The 19,378-nt window shown below is 42.8% G+C and overlaps 1 protein-coding gene across 1 annotated transcript; it reads right to left on the bottom strand.

Annotated features, from left to right (window-relative positions):
• Positions 1–4,407: 4,407 nt before the first annotated feature.
• foxd3 (forkhead box D3) lies at positions 4,408–5,511 on the bottom strand (the record flags this gene model as incomplete). Its single annotated transcript, XM_084461724.1, has 1 exon — positions 4,408–5,511. The coding sequence occupies one exon, from the start codon at positions 5,509–5,511 to the stop codon at positions 4,408–4,410; it is 1,104 nt and encodes a 367-aa protein (XP_084317850.1).
• Between the last annotated feature and the right edge of the window lie 13,867 nt (positions 5,512–19,378).

Raw genomic sequence — 19,378 nt, 5'->3', positions numbered from 1 at the left:
TAGTTTTTCATAGAGCAAATTAATTCTAAATGACCCTAAGCCATAACTCAAAGTGGCCCACTCCTATAAGCTATAATAGCCTATTTCCAGAGTAGCCAGCCTAGGCCCGTAGGTCACAGGTATAGAATTCCATTCATGATTAAGGCTCGGGGATATTTATATTAGGGGGCTGGTCTGAAATTCGAGTTTAATTCATCGAAGGATGGATGGCCTATTTTCAGATAAAAGACTGGCCTGCTGCTTCTTTTAAATGTGAGACATATAGGCTACCGGCTACTTAAGAGTGGAAAACACAAAAAACTGTTGCTGTGTCTGATATTTGCTCATATTAGCCTGCCCTACAATGTGCAAACAATTGTTTTTGGAACTAGACTGCTGAAGGTTGAAAAACACTGGAGCCGTTGTTGTGCCTCAAAATAAATAATATTTGTTGATCATTATAATCAAGTTTAGTTTCAATATTTATGAAATCCCCGCAAATATTTATGAAATCCCCGCAAAGTTTTGCAGGGGCTATGCAAATACACACGCACACACGCACGCACGCACGCACGCACACACACACACATCCCTTTTGACCTTTGAATCAGGTGACATCATGGAGGGGGTGGGGGTGGGAGGAGATGTTTTACAGGACACATTCTTTGTGGTTCTCGCATCAATTATTTATAAATAATAATAACCTCGGACAACTGCTGATTTGCAACGACGCTTTCATTACAATGAGAAGACTAGCCTATAACTCATTGGTTCACGCTGGTTATTAATGCATGGCATACCAGCTTTACTTTGTCATTTACTGCTTCATCTTTGTGCCTTTTAAATATTCAGTAACTGCTATATCTACATTTACGGTCTGTGGTCTGTCCCGGGAAATGGCAAGCTTGTGCTGGAAGACGGTCCACCTACAAGATGATCCACCTCTAATGCAGGAATGTTCTTTGTTTGCCAATGCCATGCACTGAAGTCTCATAATTATTTTCTCATGATCATTCCTACAGAATGAAGACACTATGTGGAGAAGAGCAGTCTAACTTCAGGTAATGACAAAGAGGCGCAACTGAATGCATGTATGCCCCAAGTGAAGTTGATTAATGAGGTATCGTTTATGATAACTCTATCCAGTTGGTGACACTTGTTCTTACAGCAGTTAAGTGACAACAATACACTTTTACAATACAGGCTAACACCTCCCATGAAGTTGCTCTTATGTTCCAAAGGCTATCATTGCCCCCATAACCGAAAAAATAATATCCACATTTGAAATACATTCGAAATAACTATTTTTTTCTTCTTTCAGACATTTGATGGCAGATTACTAAATTACATTCAGTCGCTCTAAACCGGGGGGTCTCCTGCGGTGGTCCCTGCTTTGTTGGCATCGTCGCGCGGGGTCGTGGAAACCGCTCGCTCTCACAATCCATCCAGCCACCTGCGCAAGCCTGGAAGCAGGTGTACAGTAGCCTACTTCCAAAGGTCAACGTCGTGTGTGCATGTAAGCTTTGCGCGATGAAGAAAGAGCAGCAACTTTCATCCAATCGAATTGGGTCAGCCCGATCAAAATGTCATTAGGCCTATATCATCTTCATTAGGATAAAGATGCATGGTTTAGCCTACTTGTCAACATGCTGTGTTTATGTGATTATGATAATAAAGTGATGTTTTAGCCAATAGCTACAAGCAAATTCAGGCTCTATTTCCAAACGTCATCGAAAGATTCAAAAGGACAGTCTGGCTAATTGCCCATTCATATAGGCCCTAGCCTAGGTTCAATCAATCAATCAATCAAAGCTTTATTTGTATAGCGCATTTCATACCCAGTGGCAACACAATGCGCTTTACAGAGAACAAGGGAGGTGGGCATACGACCCACTCTCTACATATTCCAGAGTTACTTGTTACTTGTACTCCAATAATCTGCTGTTCGTAATTATTGATTGGCCTTATCGTTGAATTCTGAATACTACACGGATTTTCTTCATGTGGTTTGGGAAATAATAATTAACCCAATTATTTCCTGTGTATTAGGATAAATATTGAGCATTTTGAATCGAAAATCCGGCCATGCAAATGAAATGGAGTGTATAGTTACGGCTATTAGAAGGTTATGATAGCCTATTTGTCACTTGACGTCAGGTATATAAAAAGCAGGGATCTATTATAACCTTGCACTTGTTAAAGAGTCAACTCTTTCCCACCAGCTGGCCCTAAAATAGCCCCACCATTAAAACCCGTTGAATCTAAACAATTTCACAGTGTTCTTACTCCAAGATAAATAAGACCTGTAGCCTACTCAGCCAGTCGTGTATATTAGTACAACAGATGCAGACATGCCGTTCTCGATAGTCGTTCTTGTGACACCATGTGATGCTCCTGAACGGACGTATAGCTTAATAATGTTTTCTTATGTTTAATTCTCTTTGCCTGAAATAAAGGTGTCGGTAAACGCCACCTAGTGGTTGCCATAAGACTGGGTCGCGCGTGCGCATGTTTGTATTCGGCCTGTATCACAAGTTCTAGGTTTGTAAAGGAGCACTTTTTAGTCAACCTAAAAAGGTGGAAAATACATATTTTCAACACATTTATATGGATATACGAGATCTTGGCAAAATAATTGCTATTGTAGCTTTAATATGCTACTATTTCACGACATTATTAAATGATTGCAGCAGGTGTATCTACACTGAAAAATAATAGCCGTAGGCCTAGGCTATATTTGGATGTAAGACTGACAATGCACTATGTAGGCTTATAAATATGCCATGTCTTCTATTTTGCAAAATAGAGTATGGCAATGCTAATTTGAAAAGGCCTCTCAAGACATCGTCGTTGAAATAGTGGTAAAATCATTGATGGAAGGCATCCCGAACAGGCTGTGACGGGGACATTTTTAATGAAAGCGTATACAAATATAGCCTAGGCTTGTGTCATTGCGGAAAGAGTCAGTCGTGGAATGGGCACCGTTATCCAGTGTCATTGAGAAGCACCGCATCAGCAGCTTCTTCTGTCTGAAAGTGAATTTAAGAAGAGAGGCCTTTCTCTTTTCCCATGGGTATCAGTTAAATATAGCCAGACCTAACCCCTGCGCGCCTGCACACCACACACCATTTGCTGTTTGTGTAAAACTGATTAGCCAGACACAACTGTGAAACGAAGTGTTACTTTTATAGTAGCAATTGAAACAGGCTATACATATCGCATGTTTCTCTTGTAAAAGGATATCGTAGCCTGGTGTCTCTCCATTTACATTATATAGGCCTAAGTAGCCCTATCAACACCTTTACAAATTAGCCTGGACTTTGTCATGTTCCAAAAAATGTGTAAGTTGTGTCAGGTTGTTTTGATGCATCAGAAGAAATTTTCATCAGGGCCCTACAGTAGGCTATTATTTGTACACGTTTCAATTGGAATTGTCAGGGTCAGAACCGCACAAGTGTGATTCGTTAAATTTCCCTATAAAAACTTGAAAAATACCTTCGATGATTTATGTCAGAAAATACAATATAATAAATAATAATATTAATAAACAAATAAGATACTTGGCTATTTGAGAATATATTGTTCTAATCAACAAAAGTGTCTATTGCAGAAATTATTTTTGTTTTTATTAAGTAGCCTAAAATCTATATTGGGCCTATGTAATTATAGTTATAGCCAGTTAATAATTATTAAGTCATTTTGTATGTAGTTTGTGGCAGACTTTCAGGAAATAGGCTACCCTATCCCAGGATGCAGGCCTAATTGCCAATTACCCAATGCAATAAACATGTCATTACACTGTCATTCCATCATCACGGATACGTTGTTGTGATAATCAAAATTGTTATTAGGTTTAAAAATTGAATTATGCTGAATTAATATTTTGATCTAAGTTCGATTGTACTAAGAAATCATTTCAAAGAAATAATAAGAGGATAATGCTTCTTTCTTAGATTTATTTACAAATGAATCCAGTTTACAACACAATATAGCTACATAGAATACATATTTGAATTTATAAACAGACTATTTGTTCAGAGCATTTTGTGTCTTGTATGAAAGAATAGTGTGTTGATTATAAACCACTAACAGTGAGCTTCCATTAACAACAAAGAAAATGAAAAATAATAAGAAAGCTCGTCTACCTATAACTGTTATACAGTTCAAACAAGAAAATGAAATCGATAAAATTCAGACAAGTAGAATAATTTCTTTTTACAAATATTTACAAATATTACCTGTACAGAAAGCTTTCCGTTTGTTTTCTCTGTGTTAAGAGTCTTTACATGGTCTATACTGGCGGACAGTGTTCAGTGCTGCCTAGAATTTGTGCTGTACAGTCGTCGCCCCCCCCCCCCCCCAACCCCCAGCCCCCCCACCCCCCAAATATAGGCTATAGAAAAATATTTTCATTCTCTTTTTTCTTTTTTACTGAGAAGGCCATTTGGAGATCGCTGCCGTTGCTGTGGGTAAAAACTGTCCGGATATGATATTAGAGGGCACGCTAAGAATTGGCGCAATAGCAGCTGACGTCCGGCTAAGAGACAGGGACTGTGCGCTCAACAACGCGGATTGAACAGTCACGGGGGGCCGCAGGAAAGGCTGAACACTCGATGAGGTGCTGGACACCCCGATGATGTTCTCTATACTAAAAGACGGTCTGATGGAGGGCTCGGATTTGATCATAGACGCGGTGCTCAGGCTGTTGAGCTGGAGCTGCAGGCTGGGGCTGAGTTGAGAGTTGAAAGCTTTTCTGTTCAACTCGGCGGATGGCAAAAGAGGAATGGTCGGGGGGAGCATGGGACCCACCGGAGGTAAGTACTGGTACTGCAAAGCTGCTGGATGGGTATACGCGGGGTGAATTCCATAGTGACGTCCGTAAGGATTCCCAATACTATATGCCCCGAAACTTTGCATCATGAGAGCTGTCTGCTCCCTCAGAATGTCAGGCTGGTGCCTCTTGAATCGTTTCCTTCTTCTGAGAAAGCTGCCGTTGTCGAACATATCTTCCGACTGGGGGTCCAGTGTCCAGTAGTTGCCCTTGCCAGGGTTGCCCGGCTCCCGGGGGATCTTAACGAAGCAGTCGTTCAGCGACAGGTTGTGGCGGATGGAGTTCTGCCAGGCTGGAAACTTCTCCCGGTAGTAAGGGAAGCGGCTGCTGATAAACTCGCAGATCCCGCTGAGTGTGAGCTTCTTCTGCGGGCTCTGGAGAATGGCCATAGTGATGAGCGCAATGTAGGAGTAGGGGGGTTTCACCAGGCTGTTTTTCGGCTTGCTTTGTGTGGGACCCGAAGCGCTCTCCTGGCCGTCTGCTTTGGTCTCTCCCTCCCCGGCGCTCTCACAAGGGCTGCCGGACCTCTCCTTCGCTTCGTCCACCTCCTCCGGGTGGTCGTGCATACCTTGGCTGTCGCAGTCGCTGTCTCTCTCCATTCCCTCATCGCCCTCGCCGACCACGTCGATATCCACATCCTCGGCTGTGAGCACCGTCTGACCGGACATGTCGTTGGCACTGTTGCCTCCAGACAGGGTCATCACAGCTTACTTGACCGAGGAACAACCAGGGATAGGTGAGTGCGCGCGCGGCCCGTCGCCGTCAGATCGAATGTCACGAAATCTAAATGCAGGGCAGAGTGGCCTGCCAGGGAAACTTAAACTTCTGAAAAATATTTCTCCAGTCGAGTAACGTCTTTCGGTTTCGGGCTGGTATGCTTCACGCCTGGTGTCCCTCAGTCGGTATTTCCCACCAGCGGCAAATAGTGATTTTTGAGTGCGAAGTCAAGATGACACATGCCTTTAAAGCCGGTTTTAAAGACTGTCTGATAGATTAGTTTTCAGTTTAAGATATACTATCAGTGGCGCCACGTGATGGCGTGACGTCAGACGTCCCCCTGTTAAACCATGCAAACTGAAGTTGGTTCATGGATTTGTCAACAAAGGAGGGACAACAGTAATAGCCTTGCACTGGGCTACTCTCTGGCTGTGTTCGTCCGTCATAGACCATTTAACGGTAGCAGAGGGAGGGGGGAAGAAAATTGGCCTGCATGATTGAAAGATGTGATGCGCATTAACTCGGCTGCACTAAAAACCAAATCTTAACTTTGCTTAAACAAATTGTGTTGAAAGCTGCTGAATGAAAACATCGACAGCTAAGTTAATTAAATCTATTTTAGTTATTTTGTGCTCGTCTGTCAGTCTATTGCATGCGATTGAAAAGAACCAATTTTCAATAGTAGGCCCTAGTGGTTACATGCACGGTAAACGTATGTACTCGGGCAGATGTTATTTATTTATATCAATGCATAGGGATGTAGGATGTTAGGCAATACATTTCACTTTCTTAAGACCCGAGAGGTAGACTAGCCTAATTTCACAAACGCTCGTGCAAATTGAACTTGTGAATAAAAGGCAATATTCAATCAATTAATTCCGTGGATTTATCCGAGGTGAGAAGGATATTGAAAAACAACAAGGCAGGGGATAAAAACAGAGCTCTTAACTGGTTTTGCTGAGGCGTTAACGACCTAATCATTGCATACGTTAGCATATGAAAAACTAGGAAATGCAAGACCGGGTGAATGCAAAGGGACTATTCACAACCATGAAGGTGAGCCGTGTGTGTGGATTGCTCTCAAGAAAGGATGTATGGACCAATACAAAACTTTAACCGTTTCCTGCGTTGTGTGAGAAAATGTTGCGTCTTTATGGATGGGGTGATGAAAATAATGTATAAAATTTAAGCCTAAACTAAAAGTCTTAGTGCCCATTTAATTTACACCTTCAAAATTATAAAATGACTTAAGCTGACGCCTTTGGTAACAGTAAAACAGGAACGTCTATCTTATATTATTGCAAGGCTTATAAGATACATGTGCCACAATAAATAACTTCCGACTGATTTTATCGGAAAGTTCGCGGAAAATAATATATTTAATTGACAGCATAATTATTATTCCTACCAGTCCTGTATTAGAACTAGCAGCAATGTGTAAATAGCTTTAGGATAGGTTGGCTACGGAGTAGTTAACGATAGCGATGTCTATTTCGCAGCAGTTCAAAGCCCTCTTTACGCATTGTAAAGCCAAACAGCAATCTCTGCACATATTCCGTTTACACCATAACCATCTCAGAGTATTCCGTTTACACCATAACCATCTCTCTGAATACACTGAGTATTCCGTTTACACCACAACTATCACTCTGAATACACTACACCCAACCCTTCTCTATCACAATCATGCACACCTTGAACATATAACCTTTATTTAATTTAGGCCATGTTAGGCTACCACAAGCCACACATTAGGGCATAACTACAAGACTGATAACCTTTCAGATCTTATTACATTCATATTTTTATTTAGGTAGGCCTGTAGCCTACATAATGGACAATGGATAGCCTTGTAGTAGTCCATTTAGTAATAACAATTAAGCTATAAGAATAACTCACCAAAACATGACACCGTCTATTAAATTAGTTTCAGTTTCGAGCATAAAGTTACCTATAAAAGCAACCTAAAAAGTCTAAGTTTACACGTTAACAAAACGAAGTGATTGGGGTATATTATATAATAATAATAATAGCCTAATAATAATAATAATAATAATAATAATAATAATAATAATAATAATAATAATAATTAAATATATTTCGATTGATTCGATCAAGACCACTGTGTTTGGTTTGGCTGATATTTAGCTAATCATAAAATACCCCCGTTCTAGTTTATATCCGCTGGCACATGGAGTCCTGCGCGCCACCTTTGACACTACTGTCCCGTTTGGTGAATAAAAATGGGATTAATTAATGATATCATTAATAATGTTGTGTTATAGGAAAAAGGGTGACAAGGTCCTCCGATTAGACATGCATTGTAGTCATTTGCTCAGACAAGCACCCGGTGACCTGTGTGATCCGCAGTCTATCAATGCGGGCTACTTAGCAGATGAAATCAGGTCCTCGACTCCAACAACATTTATTTCACTATAGTCCTTTGTATACCATTGGAGTGGATGCTTATTAGGCATATTATTACTAATCATATTATTATTTTTATTATTTTAATATATAGGTGATTCTATGACTATAGCTTATGTCATTTCATTTGTGAACACCTCAACATTATCCTGAAGATAGATAGGCTACTTGTAAAAGGCTCCTTCGTCTTTAAATCCGAAAGTCACCGTGTTGTGAAAGACAGCGTAGCCTAACTGATATTACACCGACAGGGGGATCAAACCCGTCCTTCCTGTGATCTTTTGAAGCCTCATAAATCCGGTTTTATACCTTCGCAGTTTGTTAATGAAATGTACATTTAAGCACACATGCACGGCTTAGCCCGACAAAACCTTTTAGAATAATAAGCTAACTCTCTCCAGCATGAACCATTAGAGGACGCAGCGATAGCAGGTGACGGAGCGGATACAGTCGCCGTATGTGATTACCAAGCAAGGTCAGAAACAAATAGCCTACCTCCCAAATAGCAAAACGGTATAGAATTTCTGCCTAATTAAATTGCTCGAATAAAAGAAGGGTGGAACTGAAAGGCGTGGGTGTGTTTTGAATGGAAGGAGCTGTGCTGAATGAGAACGAGACAGGATTGGGGAAACGATGCACCCGTGAGCCGTGCGTAATGCGCGCGCATAACAATATGCATATCCGCATGATTCAGAGTGTCACTCAGATATGATCCCATATTACGTTTATTGTTTCATTGGAAAATAAACAAATGAAACAATGGGCACACTGAATAACTCCTGTTCTTGTCTGCAGAGGAACACGAGACCTTGGAGACTCCCGCTCTTGTCGAGTGCGCACCACCACTAATCCCTTTAGTGGTGGCGGCGAAATCAAAGGATGCTCTCTTATTTTCTAAATACCTTTCTCCCTCTAGCCTAAATACTTTATGTAAAAACAACAGATTACTTTTTCCAAGTACTATTACGTTTTTTTGTCTCTTAAGGGACAAGTTCGGGGTGCTATGAGCTATAGGCTAGATTTAACCTCGGTAGCCATCTATAGCCTAATAGGGCAGAGCTCTATTGCAGTCCAAACTTGGCATGAACAAAACTCACTAGAGTTTGAAAATATTTTGCTGACTAAATGTCTAACGATTTGCAGGCTATAGCCTACACATCCTATTGGCCACTAATCTTGCCAAGCATGCGAGCATAAATTTATATTTGGTGAAATGTGTTAATTTCACTAATGACATGACACACCTCTTTATCAAGGAGTTGCACTGAAAGCACTTTTGGCGCATGATTCAAAGAGAAACATAACGTGAAAATAGTAGACCTAATAGCCTAAATAATAGTGTGCACTGTGCAAATTGCTGACCGTGCAAATTTAGTATTATTTGAAGTAGGCCTATGCAAAAAAGAAATACATTTTTAAAAAAGCTGCCCCGAAAAACAGATTTTTGAAAGGCAACTCATTTAATTAATTACGGGAGAGCAGTTGGGGGCAGCAAGCTAGTAAAATGGTATGATAAATTAATGGCATTGTTAGCGCGCTTTTAATTACGGCTATTATGTTAATTATTTTACATCAACGCCGAATGATCAGCACGTCAGATTTAATAAAAACTAGCCATTCTCTAGAAAACAGTTTTTTGTTTTTTTTTTATCTAGAGGGGAAAGTGCCCACGTCATAGGCTACGTGAGTTAAAAAATGACTTTTCATTTAAATGCAATCTCTAATTGGATTTTTCATGGTCGACACGGTGATTCCCTCAAGGCTATACCCACCAGAAGGCAGGATCTCAGCTCTTTTTTTGGAATTCGCCATTTTCACCCCCTTGAAGAATCCACTCTATCAACCTGCAACTTTCTGTCAAACAATATGATGTAGCTCATTTTTAACCGTCCCTTTTGTAGAATCTTTCCGGAGCCTCGCGCCATCACAACAACGCACAAAGGGCCGAAACAGAGAGCGCGTGTCCCTCACTGTAGATGCACCTGAATACAACGACATCATTGCTTTGATATCCAAAATAGGAAATGACACGATACTGATGTTAAAGGTCAGATATAAAACAGCATCGACTATTTCGTACAAACGGATTGTGAGTCAAGATCATTTAGGCCAAATTGAACGACAGTTTCCCGATGTTTGTAGAACACCTGAGACATTTAGGCCAGTAGCCTAGTGGTGATGGATATGGAGACTGGAGGGATGGCTCGTTTGGTAAGAAAATATGTAGGCTATATGACAAGCCTATTGACAAAAGTGCCAAATTCAGACGAAAAAATCACATGCATGCATTTGATTTTCACCGTTATATTTAAGGTATTAGCCTACAATATGACAATGAGCATTGACCCTTTCAACCATTTCAAGCCTATTAAACGAATCCAAAAAATGAAAATGGCCTAAATCCAGGACACTGGAAGATTTCGACTTGGACACAATTAGTTTAATTGTGAAATAGGCTATAGAAGGTGCACTATTCCAGGTGCTGACTTTATAACATGCAGACCTAAAAGCAGGTTACAGTTTTCATGGTGAACGTGTTATTGTGTTTTCACTGTGTTCTTTTTTTAATAGACTACTATTATTTGCCATTTCTATCCTTTTGTGCGTTTATGATGTAGCCTATAGGCTATATTCTTTATTATTAGCTTCAAAATTACAAATTGACCGTGAATATGATATTTTGTTTTTTGATCTCGACAGTATTTTCAGGACACCGCCTCAGCTGGAAAGAGCGCCTGCGTCTCTGAAGAGATCCATCCTTCCTCCGGTTCGCCGGTCCTCCGCCGCCGCCCGTCGGTGCTCGGGGTGCCCCATGGTGGCGCGCGGTGCGGGATGGTGCAAGGGTGGGAAAGTGACACCTCCAGTTAAATGTGAGCTGGATTAACATGCCAATGAGTCTTGTTAAGTACGTGCAATGTTACCCAGTTTGTAGGATTATTGTCATTTAGATGAGGACTGAAGTTGCACATTAGCACGACGAGAAAGTGTTATTTGAGTACAGCAATTTAGGTTGTGAACCAGAGAAAATTACGCACGTAATACGCATATTCAATTCATCGCGCCGTGTTAAGGTACAGCCTACATGCCAATGCAATGTGATCGAATAAATTAATTAGGCAATTGGTATACGATGCAATCATAGAAAAAAACGTCTAAAATGAAATGCAGGTCCGTTAAAAATGTGATTGAAAATTTGACCATTGAGTAGCTTACGCATTGCACTCTCAATTAATCTCAACTCTGGTACAACTCTGGTAAATAATATAGGAAATGCAAGTGTGTCAATTTAAATGTGACCTGATTTATAACCGTTTATAACAAACGTCCTATAGAATCTGATGGCACGAATAGGCGACAGAATAGTGTAACGTCAAGATTAATCCAAAACCTGACTTGGAGATAGTATCAAGCGATAGAATCTCAAACTGCGAATGTCCACAGTATTTAACGTTTGCCTTTGAGACAATGCCTCCATGGCCACCAACTATGAAATGGCAAGTTATGTCCTGTAATTTATGTTAAAGGAAACTGTCATTCCGTGGCCTGGTAATGTACTGTATTTCGTGTGGCACTTGTAGTGACCCTTGAACTCAATCTCCTCTTGCCTATTGATGCATACATATCTGTAACATCACAGCAAATCACCCTTCTATTCGAGGTGCCTGCCTCTAATAATCTGTCAGATTCCTCACAGCACTGTTTTACCGATTTACCTTTTTTCTAACCCAATTACCCAAATTATGGACGAAGAGAGAAAACCTTTGGCTGTGAAGGAGAGCCGTTGGATGTGATAGACTCACACCTCTGCGTTATATCCTAAGGACCTCTGCGTTATATCCTAAGGACCTCTGCGTTATATCCTAAGGACCTCTGCGTTATAGCCTATCCTAGATCCTAACTATTGTGCAATTAAGTCCCAGAATGTGGGAGACTCCTTGTAATAATTAAGGTCTATCCTATGCCCCCCCCCAATCTACAACCCTCAATGCATCCTTCCCAAAAAATCTGACGGGTCGGGAATCTACTTTCTCCTATTATTGTTTTTTATGATCATTAATGTTTCTAGCTCTTCGCCATTGTAATGAATACACTAATTTATATGTATTTAGGTACCAACCTTTGTTCTCATTTGGTCTGAAATCAGCACAGCATTTGAATCTAATGTCTAATAGAAATGGAAAACAGCTTCCAAATTTCATGATACTATCCCAATATCAAGTTGTTAAATCTGCACAATTAATTTAGTGCTGTAATAGACAAACCCGATCAAATGTAAGTATTACAAATATAATGAAATCCTATGGATACTTGCATCTGCCAAACATTGATTTCACATTAATCCTTTTTACACATTTGACTTGCATTATAAATGTGCACATTTTGATGTTTCAATACCCTTGTCTGTCCACGAGTCCACAATCACACCCATGAATATCATTATTTTATAGTAGTCTACCCCCAGATCTTTCACTAAAGATGCCATCAGTGCTTCCCATTCATTATCATACATGTCCTGTAGGTATCCCCTTGGTTATTAGCCAGTAATTCTCCCCTCTACAGTCTCACAGAACTTCTTTGCTCTGTACTTTTACAAAGGCCTCCAGGCTATAAATACTAATGAAATCTTGTTGCTTAATTTGATTTTGCTGGTACACTTGCAGTTATGGCTGAACTTTCCCACGAGAGAGGCTGATTGAATGCTCTCCAGTCCGTATGGAAACGGGAAAACATTCCAAAGAGCCGGGGAGATCATTTCCATAATTACCACGATTGGCAGCCTAACGACCTTCTGGAACAATAAAAAGATCTCTTGTTAATTCCATTTCTGTCGCTGACATTCAAAAGATTCCAATCTTACATGTTTGAGGGTTCACAAGATAACAAGTGTACTTTTTTCCTTTTTTCAGCCCCAAAGAGCAGTCCATTCAATTAGCCCTAATACACTGAGAGTGTGGTATGACAGAGACCCGCTTGTGGCGCTGCGCCTCGTCCCCTGCCTAAAGTTGGATAATTTATGGGCCGGGGAGATTATAAAGATGGATCTTCAAGGCAATCAATTTTCATGTTGCGTTTTGAATGGTGGGATAGAAATGAAGTGCAGAATAATTAAAAAGATCACAAGTCCCCCCTCGCATGTAATTCTGAGTGGTTCCTCCACGGGGCCGGAGGACTGCCTTTGATTTGACTGAGAGCACACCCGGGCCAGTCCAGTCTCACACAATGGGGGGGTTTCACCACAAAGGGTGTATTTAAAAATGTGTTCTGTGACTTTTGGGACTGTGCACACCGCCAGACCATGATCAGATGCTTGTGTCAGTGGAACTGGGAGGAGCCGCATGGAGGTCTAAATTTGAATGAGTCACTTGGCATTAAAGTGAGTGGTGGCATATTGTGTAGGGGCTATACTACAATGTTCAGTGTGTTTGAGTTTTGGACCAAAATAAAATGCTTCCTGTTTTGCATAGGAATGGGTGTCAATGTGTAATGTTAGCCCACTGCAGGCATAACTAGGGGATATTGTTTTCTCCAGTCTGTTCAAACAAAGGTCTAGTCATGTCTTTTATACCTCCTGCAGTACGGGCTAAAAGTATGCATCAGCCTACAGATTATAAACCCCTGTCCTTTCCCTCCACTTGCACCCTGCCAGAGGTCAGTCTCAGAAATATTTAGGCTTTTTCACAGTAACAACATCAACACATTCCAGGGATTTGGTTGAAATGTAATACTGGATGTATTCGGTATATAACGGTCAAGTGTAAGGACACTAGCCTTCTGGCCGGTGCATTCAGCAGACATGCGTGTGACTAGCCTCTCTGCCTGAAAGATAATGGCACCTGACACGGTCTCACATTGGATATGGTTCTTCTGTCCCTCCCTTAGCTAACTCAAAACCGCTACTGTAAAGGGAATGGAGAGGGAGGAGGAGGAGGATAAGCGAGACGAGAGAGAAAAAGGAAGACAGGCACTGGAATACCTCTCACAACTTAACATCATTCACTATCTGCACAACACTGTTGCTAATTTAGTGTAGACTCCCTTTTAAAACTATTGGCATTTGGTAATTGGTAACCTGAGATAGATTTCAGTGGCAGATTGATCTCTGAACAATGGCTCTGGCTTTGTAAACTACCTGCCTTTACTCCAACGGCTTGTTCTTGATACTGATTATATGATACATTATTGTCAATTATATAGATACACTCCCATATCAGAGACCCTGTCCTAGGATGAGCATCACTTTCCAGCGTGGTTACTGTGTTGTACCAGACAAACACACAGCCACACATTCTCTGGGGTTCCCCGAACACACACATACTCTGGGATGTCCAGAACACACACTTTCTCTGGGATGTCCAGAACCCTCACACTACTCTGGGATGTCCAGAACACTCACACTACTCTGAGATGTCCAGAACACTCACAGTACTCTGAGATGTCTAGAACACTCACAGTACTCTGGGATGTCTAGAACACATACAGTACTCTGGGATGTCTAGAACACACACAGTACTCTGGGATGTCCAGAACACTCACACTACTCTGAGATGTCCAGAACACTCACAGTACTCTGAGATGTCTAGAACACTCACAGTACTCTGAGATGTCTAGAACACTCACAGTACTCTGGGATGTCTAGAACACTCACAGTACTCTGGGATGTCTAGAACACTCACAGTACTCTGGGAAGTCTAGAACACTCACAGTACTCTGGGATGTCCAGAACACTCACAGTACTCTGGGATGTCCAGAACACTCACACTACTCTGAGATGTCCAGAACACTCACAGTACTCTGGGATGTCTAGAACACTCACAGTACTCTGAGATGTCTAGAACACTCACAGTACTCTGGGATGTCTAGAACACATACAGTACTCTGGGAAGTCTAGAACACTCACAGTACTCTGGGATGTCCAGAACACTCACAGTACTCTGAGATGTCCAGAACCCTCACAGTACTCTGGGATGTCTAGAACACTCACAATAATCTGGGATGTCTAGAACACATACAGTACTCTGGGATGTCTAGAACACACACAGTACTCTGGGATGTCCAGAACACTCACAGTACTCTGGGATGTCTAGAACACTCACAGTACTCTGGGAAGTCTAGAACACTCACAGTACTCTGGGATGTCCAGAACCCTCACAGTACTCTGGGATGTCCAGAACACTCACAATAATGTGGGATGTCTAGAACACATTCTCTGGGATGTCCAGAACCCTCACAGTACTCTGGGATGTCTAGAACACATTCTCTGGGATGTCCAGAACCAGTCATGGGAACACAACATTGTATTATTAAATGTGTACAATTAAAAGGGACTGATTATTAAATACAGTAAGCAATGCATATTGTGGTGCTATCTGTGTGTTTGCTCTCAGACATGTCATAGCACTCATATAATGGGTATGACCTCAGATAAATGGTAACATGCAGACATGATCATCACATATCCATTGTCCTAAATATAATCCACGCCACCATTTCTGTGTCCTTGCTGTGTCGGACCGTGGGGGCGAAACCTTGTGAATGAACCGTAAATAAACTTCCTGACTGTTGTCGGCCATGTTGCTTCCAGCGACCGGCCTCCTATGGCTGCGGGAACTTGTGGAGAATCGGGCTATTTGTATTATTTAAACACATAATAAAATCATCAAAGCGCGGCGGCAAATAGTCATTTGGCAGCCTTTCCTGCCGGTCAGTGATCTCACAGCTCCCGAGAGTGAACCAAAGGATCTCCTAAACGCCTAACGAAGCCATGTGACCACTTGAGAGGGAAGCTCAGAACAGCAAATTCAATTATCATGTTAGAATTCTGCATGAAAACAATCTATACTAGAAATTAGAGGTATTCCTGTCAGATGACTTGTGTTAGCGGGGGTAATCTCATTTGGAACAACTGCCCGCCTTCTTTGAATGTTATCAAATGTTTACAAAGTGCTTAATGTGCTAAACGCAATCAGCGGGTCCAATGGTAATTGTAAGCCGGCGTCAGTGTCAGTAGCGCCCAGTGTCCCCCCCCTACCCCCCCTACCCCCCCCCCCCCCCCCCCCCCCGAGCCCGGGGGCCTTGATGTTGCTGTTCAGGCCCCCCCGAGGAGGATCAAAGCCTGGACACTGTTGTCCTCTGCTACGGGCAGCTGTCCTGTCCCAGCCCTCACAGTGACTCCCTGTACCGCAACCTGCAGCTGAACGACTAAACAACTGTTCTTCTCACATGGCCGGATGAACACGGCTCTCCCATGCCAGTGAAGTAATAGCAATGATAGCGTGGGGATGTAGGACATGAGACACGTCTGTGATTATGCGCATCCTCTCTGTACGCCCGGGTGTGTGTCTGTGTTGGGCTCCTCCTGTTTTGCTGTGTTCTGCAAGGGGCTTGAAAACCTTTTTGGATGCGGACAAAGGCTCCATTCTCCTCTGTGTTGCTCTTCTTTATCACCCAGCCCCAGGCCACGGCAGAGCCCTCAAACCCCGGTATTGTCTGAGCAAAACCACATATTAAATTTGCCCTGCACAAGCCGTTTCATTGAGCTCCTGTTGAAAATTCCTGGCTGGGTCATTCATCTATGTACATGGTTTGGACATACATCTGAGACAAAGCAAGCCAGTGAAGGATAACATTGAGGAAGTTACATACATTTCAAGTTTCGTAGCCTGTGTCATTGTTTTTCATGCCTCGGTTTTGGGAGTTTTCAATAAAGACTCGCAGGGTGGGGATGCTTGGATGTTTGGCTCGGAGCAGTTCCTGGATTTCTCTGTGTGTGTGTAATGTTTTGCAGTTCATTAGGAATTCTGGATTTCCCCATCAGGACTGTCAACTGAATGGAGAGAGGAAACCAAGAGGGCCTTTTATCCACTGTAACAATTAACAATGAATAAAAACTCCAGAGCCTATGTCCATGAGTCCTGCCATTCACTGTTCATTTATGGGTACAGTATATTAGGTCATTCCAAAAAAGCCAATAAGAAGGAGTTGTAGTGAACTGATTGTTGTCAGAATGTCTGTCACGTGTGCCGTCAGTGGACATCAGGAGCGGCCTAGTTCACTGGCGGAGGGAAGCGAGGTAGGAGCAGAAATCTTCCCATCCTCCTCCGTGACCTGCGGATATCATCAGGATAGAGAGAACTCGCCATTTTAGCACATTACAGCCTCTGTAAACATTTGATTAATTTCAAAGAAGGGTCTGGTTGTCTCAAATTGCATTTACCCAAAACCCAAGTCATCTGACGGGCTGTGCTCTAATCCCCAGTATAGATTGTTGTCCGAGCGGAATTCAGATACAATCTAATTACTTTTGCACCACCGCTCAGAGGCCGGATAACTGAGAGGTGACTTGTGTTTGACATGACAAATGATCCTCTGTGATGCAGCGCATGACTAGCTGACAGTGGTGTTTGCTGATCAGCGCCATTTTATCCGTATTGATGGGACTCCCAACTTTTTATCCCTAGCTAAGCGGTCCTAACTTGATTAACTTAACTGAGGTTAGCAGCGTCATGGAAGTCAATGGAGCCTAAAGCCTAATTTAGTCTTCCATAAAATTTAGGCTTTAGACTCCATTAAGACTACCCCTGTGAGACAGACTTTTTGAACAGTTGAGGATTCAGTTGCCATGGAAACCAAATTAAACACGATGTCCAGAGCTATGAGCCATGAGCAAAATCTTGTCTTACACAGTATAAACTAGGTTTAACAGAGCTGATGGACTCATTCCCCTACTCTGCTGAAGTCAACTTAAATCCTAGAGCATGGTATTGTCATTAGGGACGAACCATGTTTATATTGTAGGTGAACTGACCCCCCCCCGGCCTCACACACACACACACATACATATTCAAACATACACACGCATACACACACACACACACACAAACACAGAGACGAACACACACACGCACACACATCATGTCCATCAGGGACTTGTGTGTCCTGACGGATCTCCCCAGCCTGTCCAGTCACCCGGGCATCTGTTTGGCCGGCACACAGGTCCAGGAGAGGTCACCATGTCACACCAGCGGGAGCACGTTCGCTGACGGGGGTGTCCTTATGCTGCCTGACACACCCTACCATACCATTGTTCCTCCAGGGACATGGCTGTCATTGTAATCTTGTAAGCTTGTCCTCGTGTGTGTGTGTGTGTGTGTGTGTGTGAGAGAGAGTGTGTGTGTGTTTTGTCTCCAGGTGTAAACAGTGACTGAGTTTATGCGCGTCTCTCTTCTCTGTCCCGGGGACCGAAGCGGCCACACAGACGGGCAGGCCAGTGGCTCACCGCGGTATTCTAGGCTCCTTACTCACCCCTCACATGAGGATGACTGGCTTCTGGTTTCACAGTAAAATTAGTATGACATCGGGCGAGTCACAAAGGTCACCCGCGTCCCACCCCGCTATACCCACAATCCACCACCCGTCCCAAACGTCTCCTGAACGGACCAGAGGGCCAGAGAGCAGTCGGTCAGGGCTGATAATGATCAAGGTGATGCATAATTGATGCTGTTATTGTTACCTGCTATCAGAGGCCATTTGTAGTAGCTGTTGCTGGATCAATCTGTTAAGGTATCGGTCTGCTACAAGCACCCATCTTAGAAATACAGCAGAACGGAGAACTCAACGCGTGTTGAGTTGTGTTGCCCAGGAAAGTGTTGGCTGTGAGTTGTGGCCCCTCCCTGGTAGGATCATTTGTTTCCGATGGTGAAGGTCTCTGTTTCCCGGTCCCCGGCAGGATCAAATTAAGAGGTGCACCCAGGATGAATGAGGACTGGGCGAATGAGGGATTGGCGGACCGGCCAAATCTTTCCCGTTTTTTCCTCTCGCCATTTTCTTTAACTGCTGGCTGCCAGACCGATGAGCTGAGAGGGACATATTATTTGTGTCTTTTTTGTGTGTTTGTTGTTGTTGTTGTTGTTGTTGTTGTTGTTTTGCTCCTCGGCGTCGCTATCTCAATTTTTGTGACAACAAATAAAGCGAGCGTGTGAAGTGTGTGTGTGAGGCTCCAGACAGAGAGAGACAGACGGACAGAACGAGGTTGCGTCAGCTGCCACCAACATTGTGACAAGTGTGCAACAACTTCCTGTCGTTGTTTATGACGGTGGAGCAGGATGCCCTCGGGAGCGCAAGGGGGGGGGCAGAGTAGCGGACAGGTCAGAGGTCAATCTGGGCCCAGATGAAATACTCCACAGCCCTGTAGATCCCATGCTTAGACAGACAGGGGCTAGGTCACCAAGAAGCTATTGATCCAGGTGTCTGACACGTCCTATGGAGCAGCTTGCACTGTTGCATTGTTGTCCGAAAAAGATAAAAAGAAATAAATGATGGCGAGTGCAATTGTCTTGTCCCGGCTCAACACAACAGCTTCCACAGGCCGCATGGGTGAGCAGGGCAGAGAGAGAGAGAGAGAGAGGACTGGAGAGATGGTCTGAG

Source organism: Borostomias antarcticus (genome assembly GCF_949987555.1).
Source record: "Borostomias antarcticus genome assembly, chromosome: 3".
NCBI lineage: Eukaryota > Metazoa > Chordata > Actinopteri > Stomiiformes > Stomiidae > Borostomias > Borostomias antarcticus.
The sequence above is the reverse complement of the archived record's forward strand: the minus strand, read 5'-3'. Positions and strand labels throughout refer to the sequence as shown.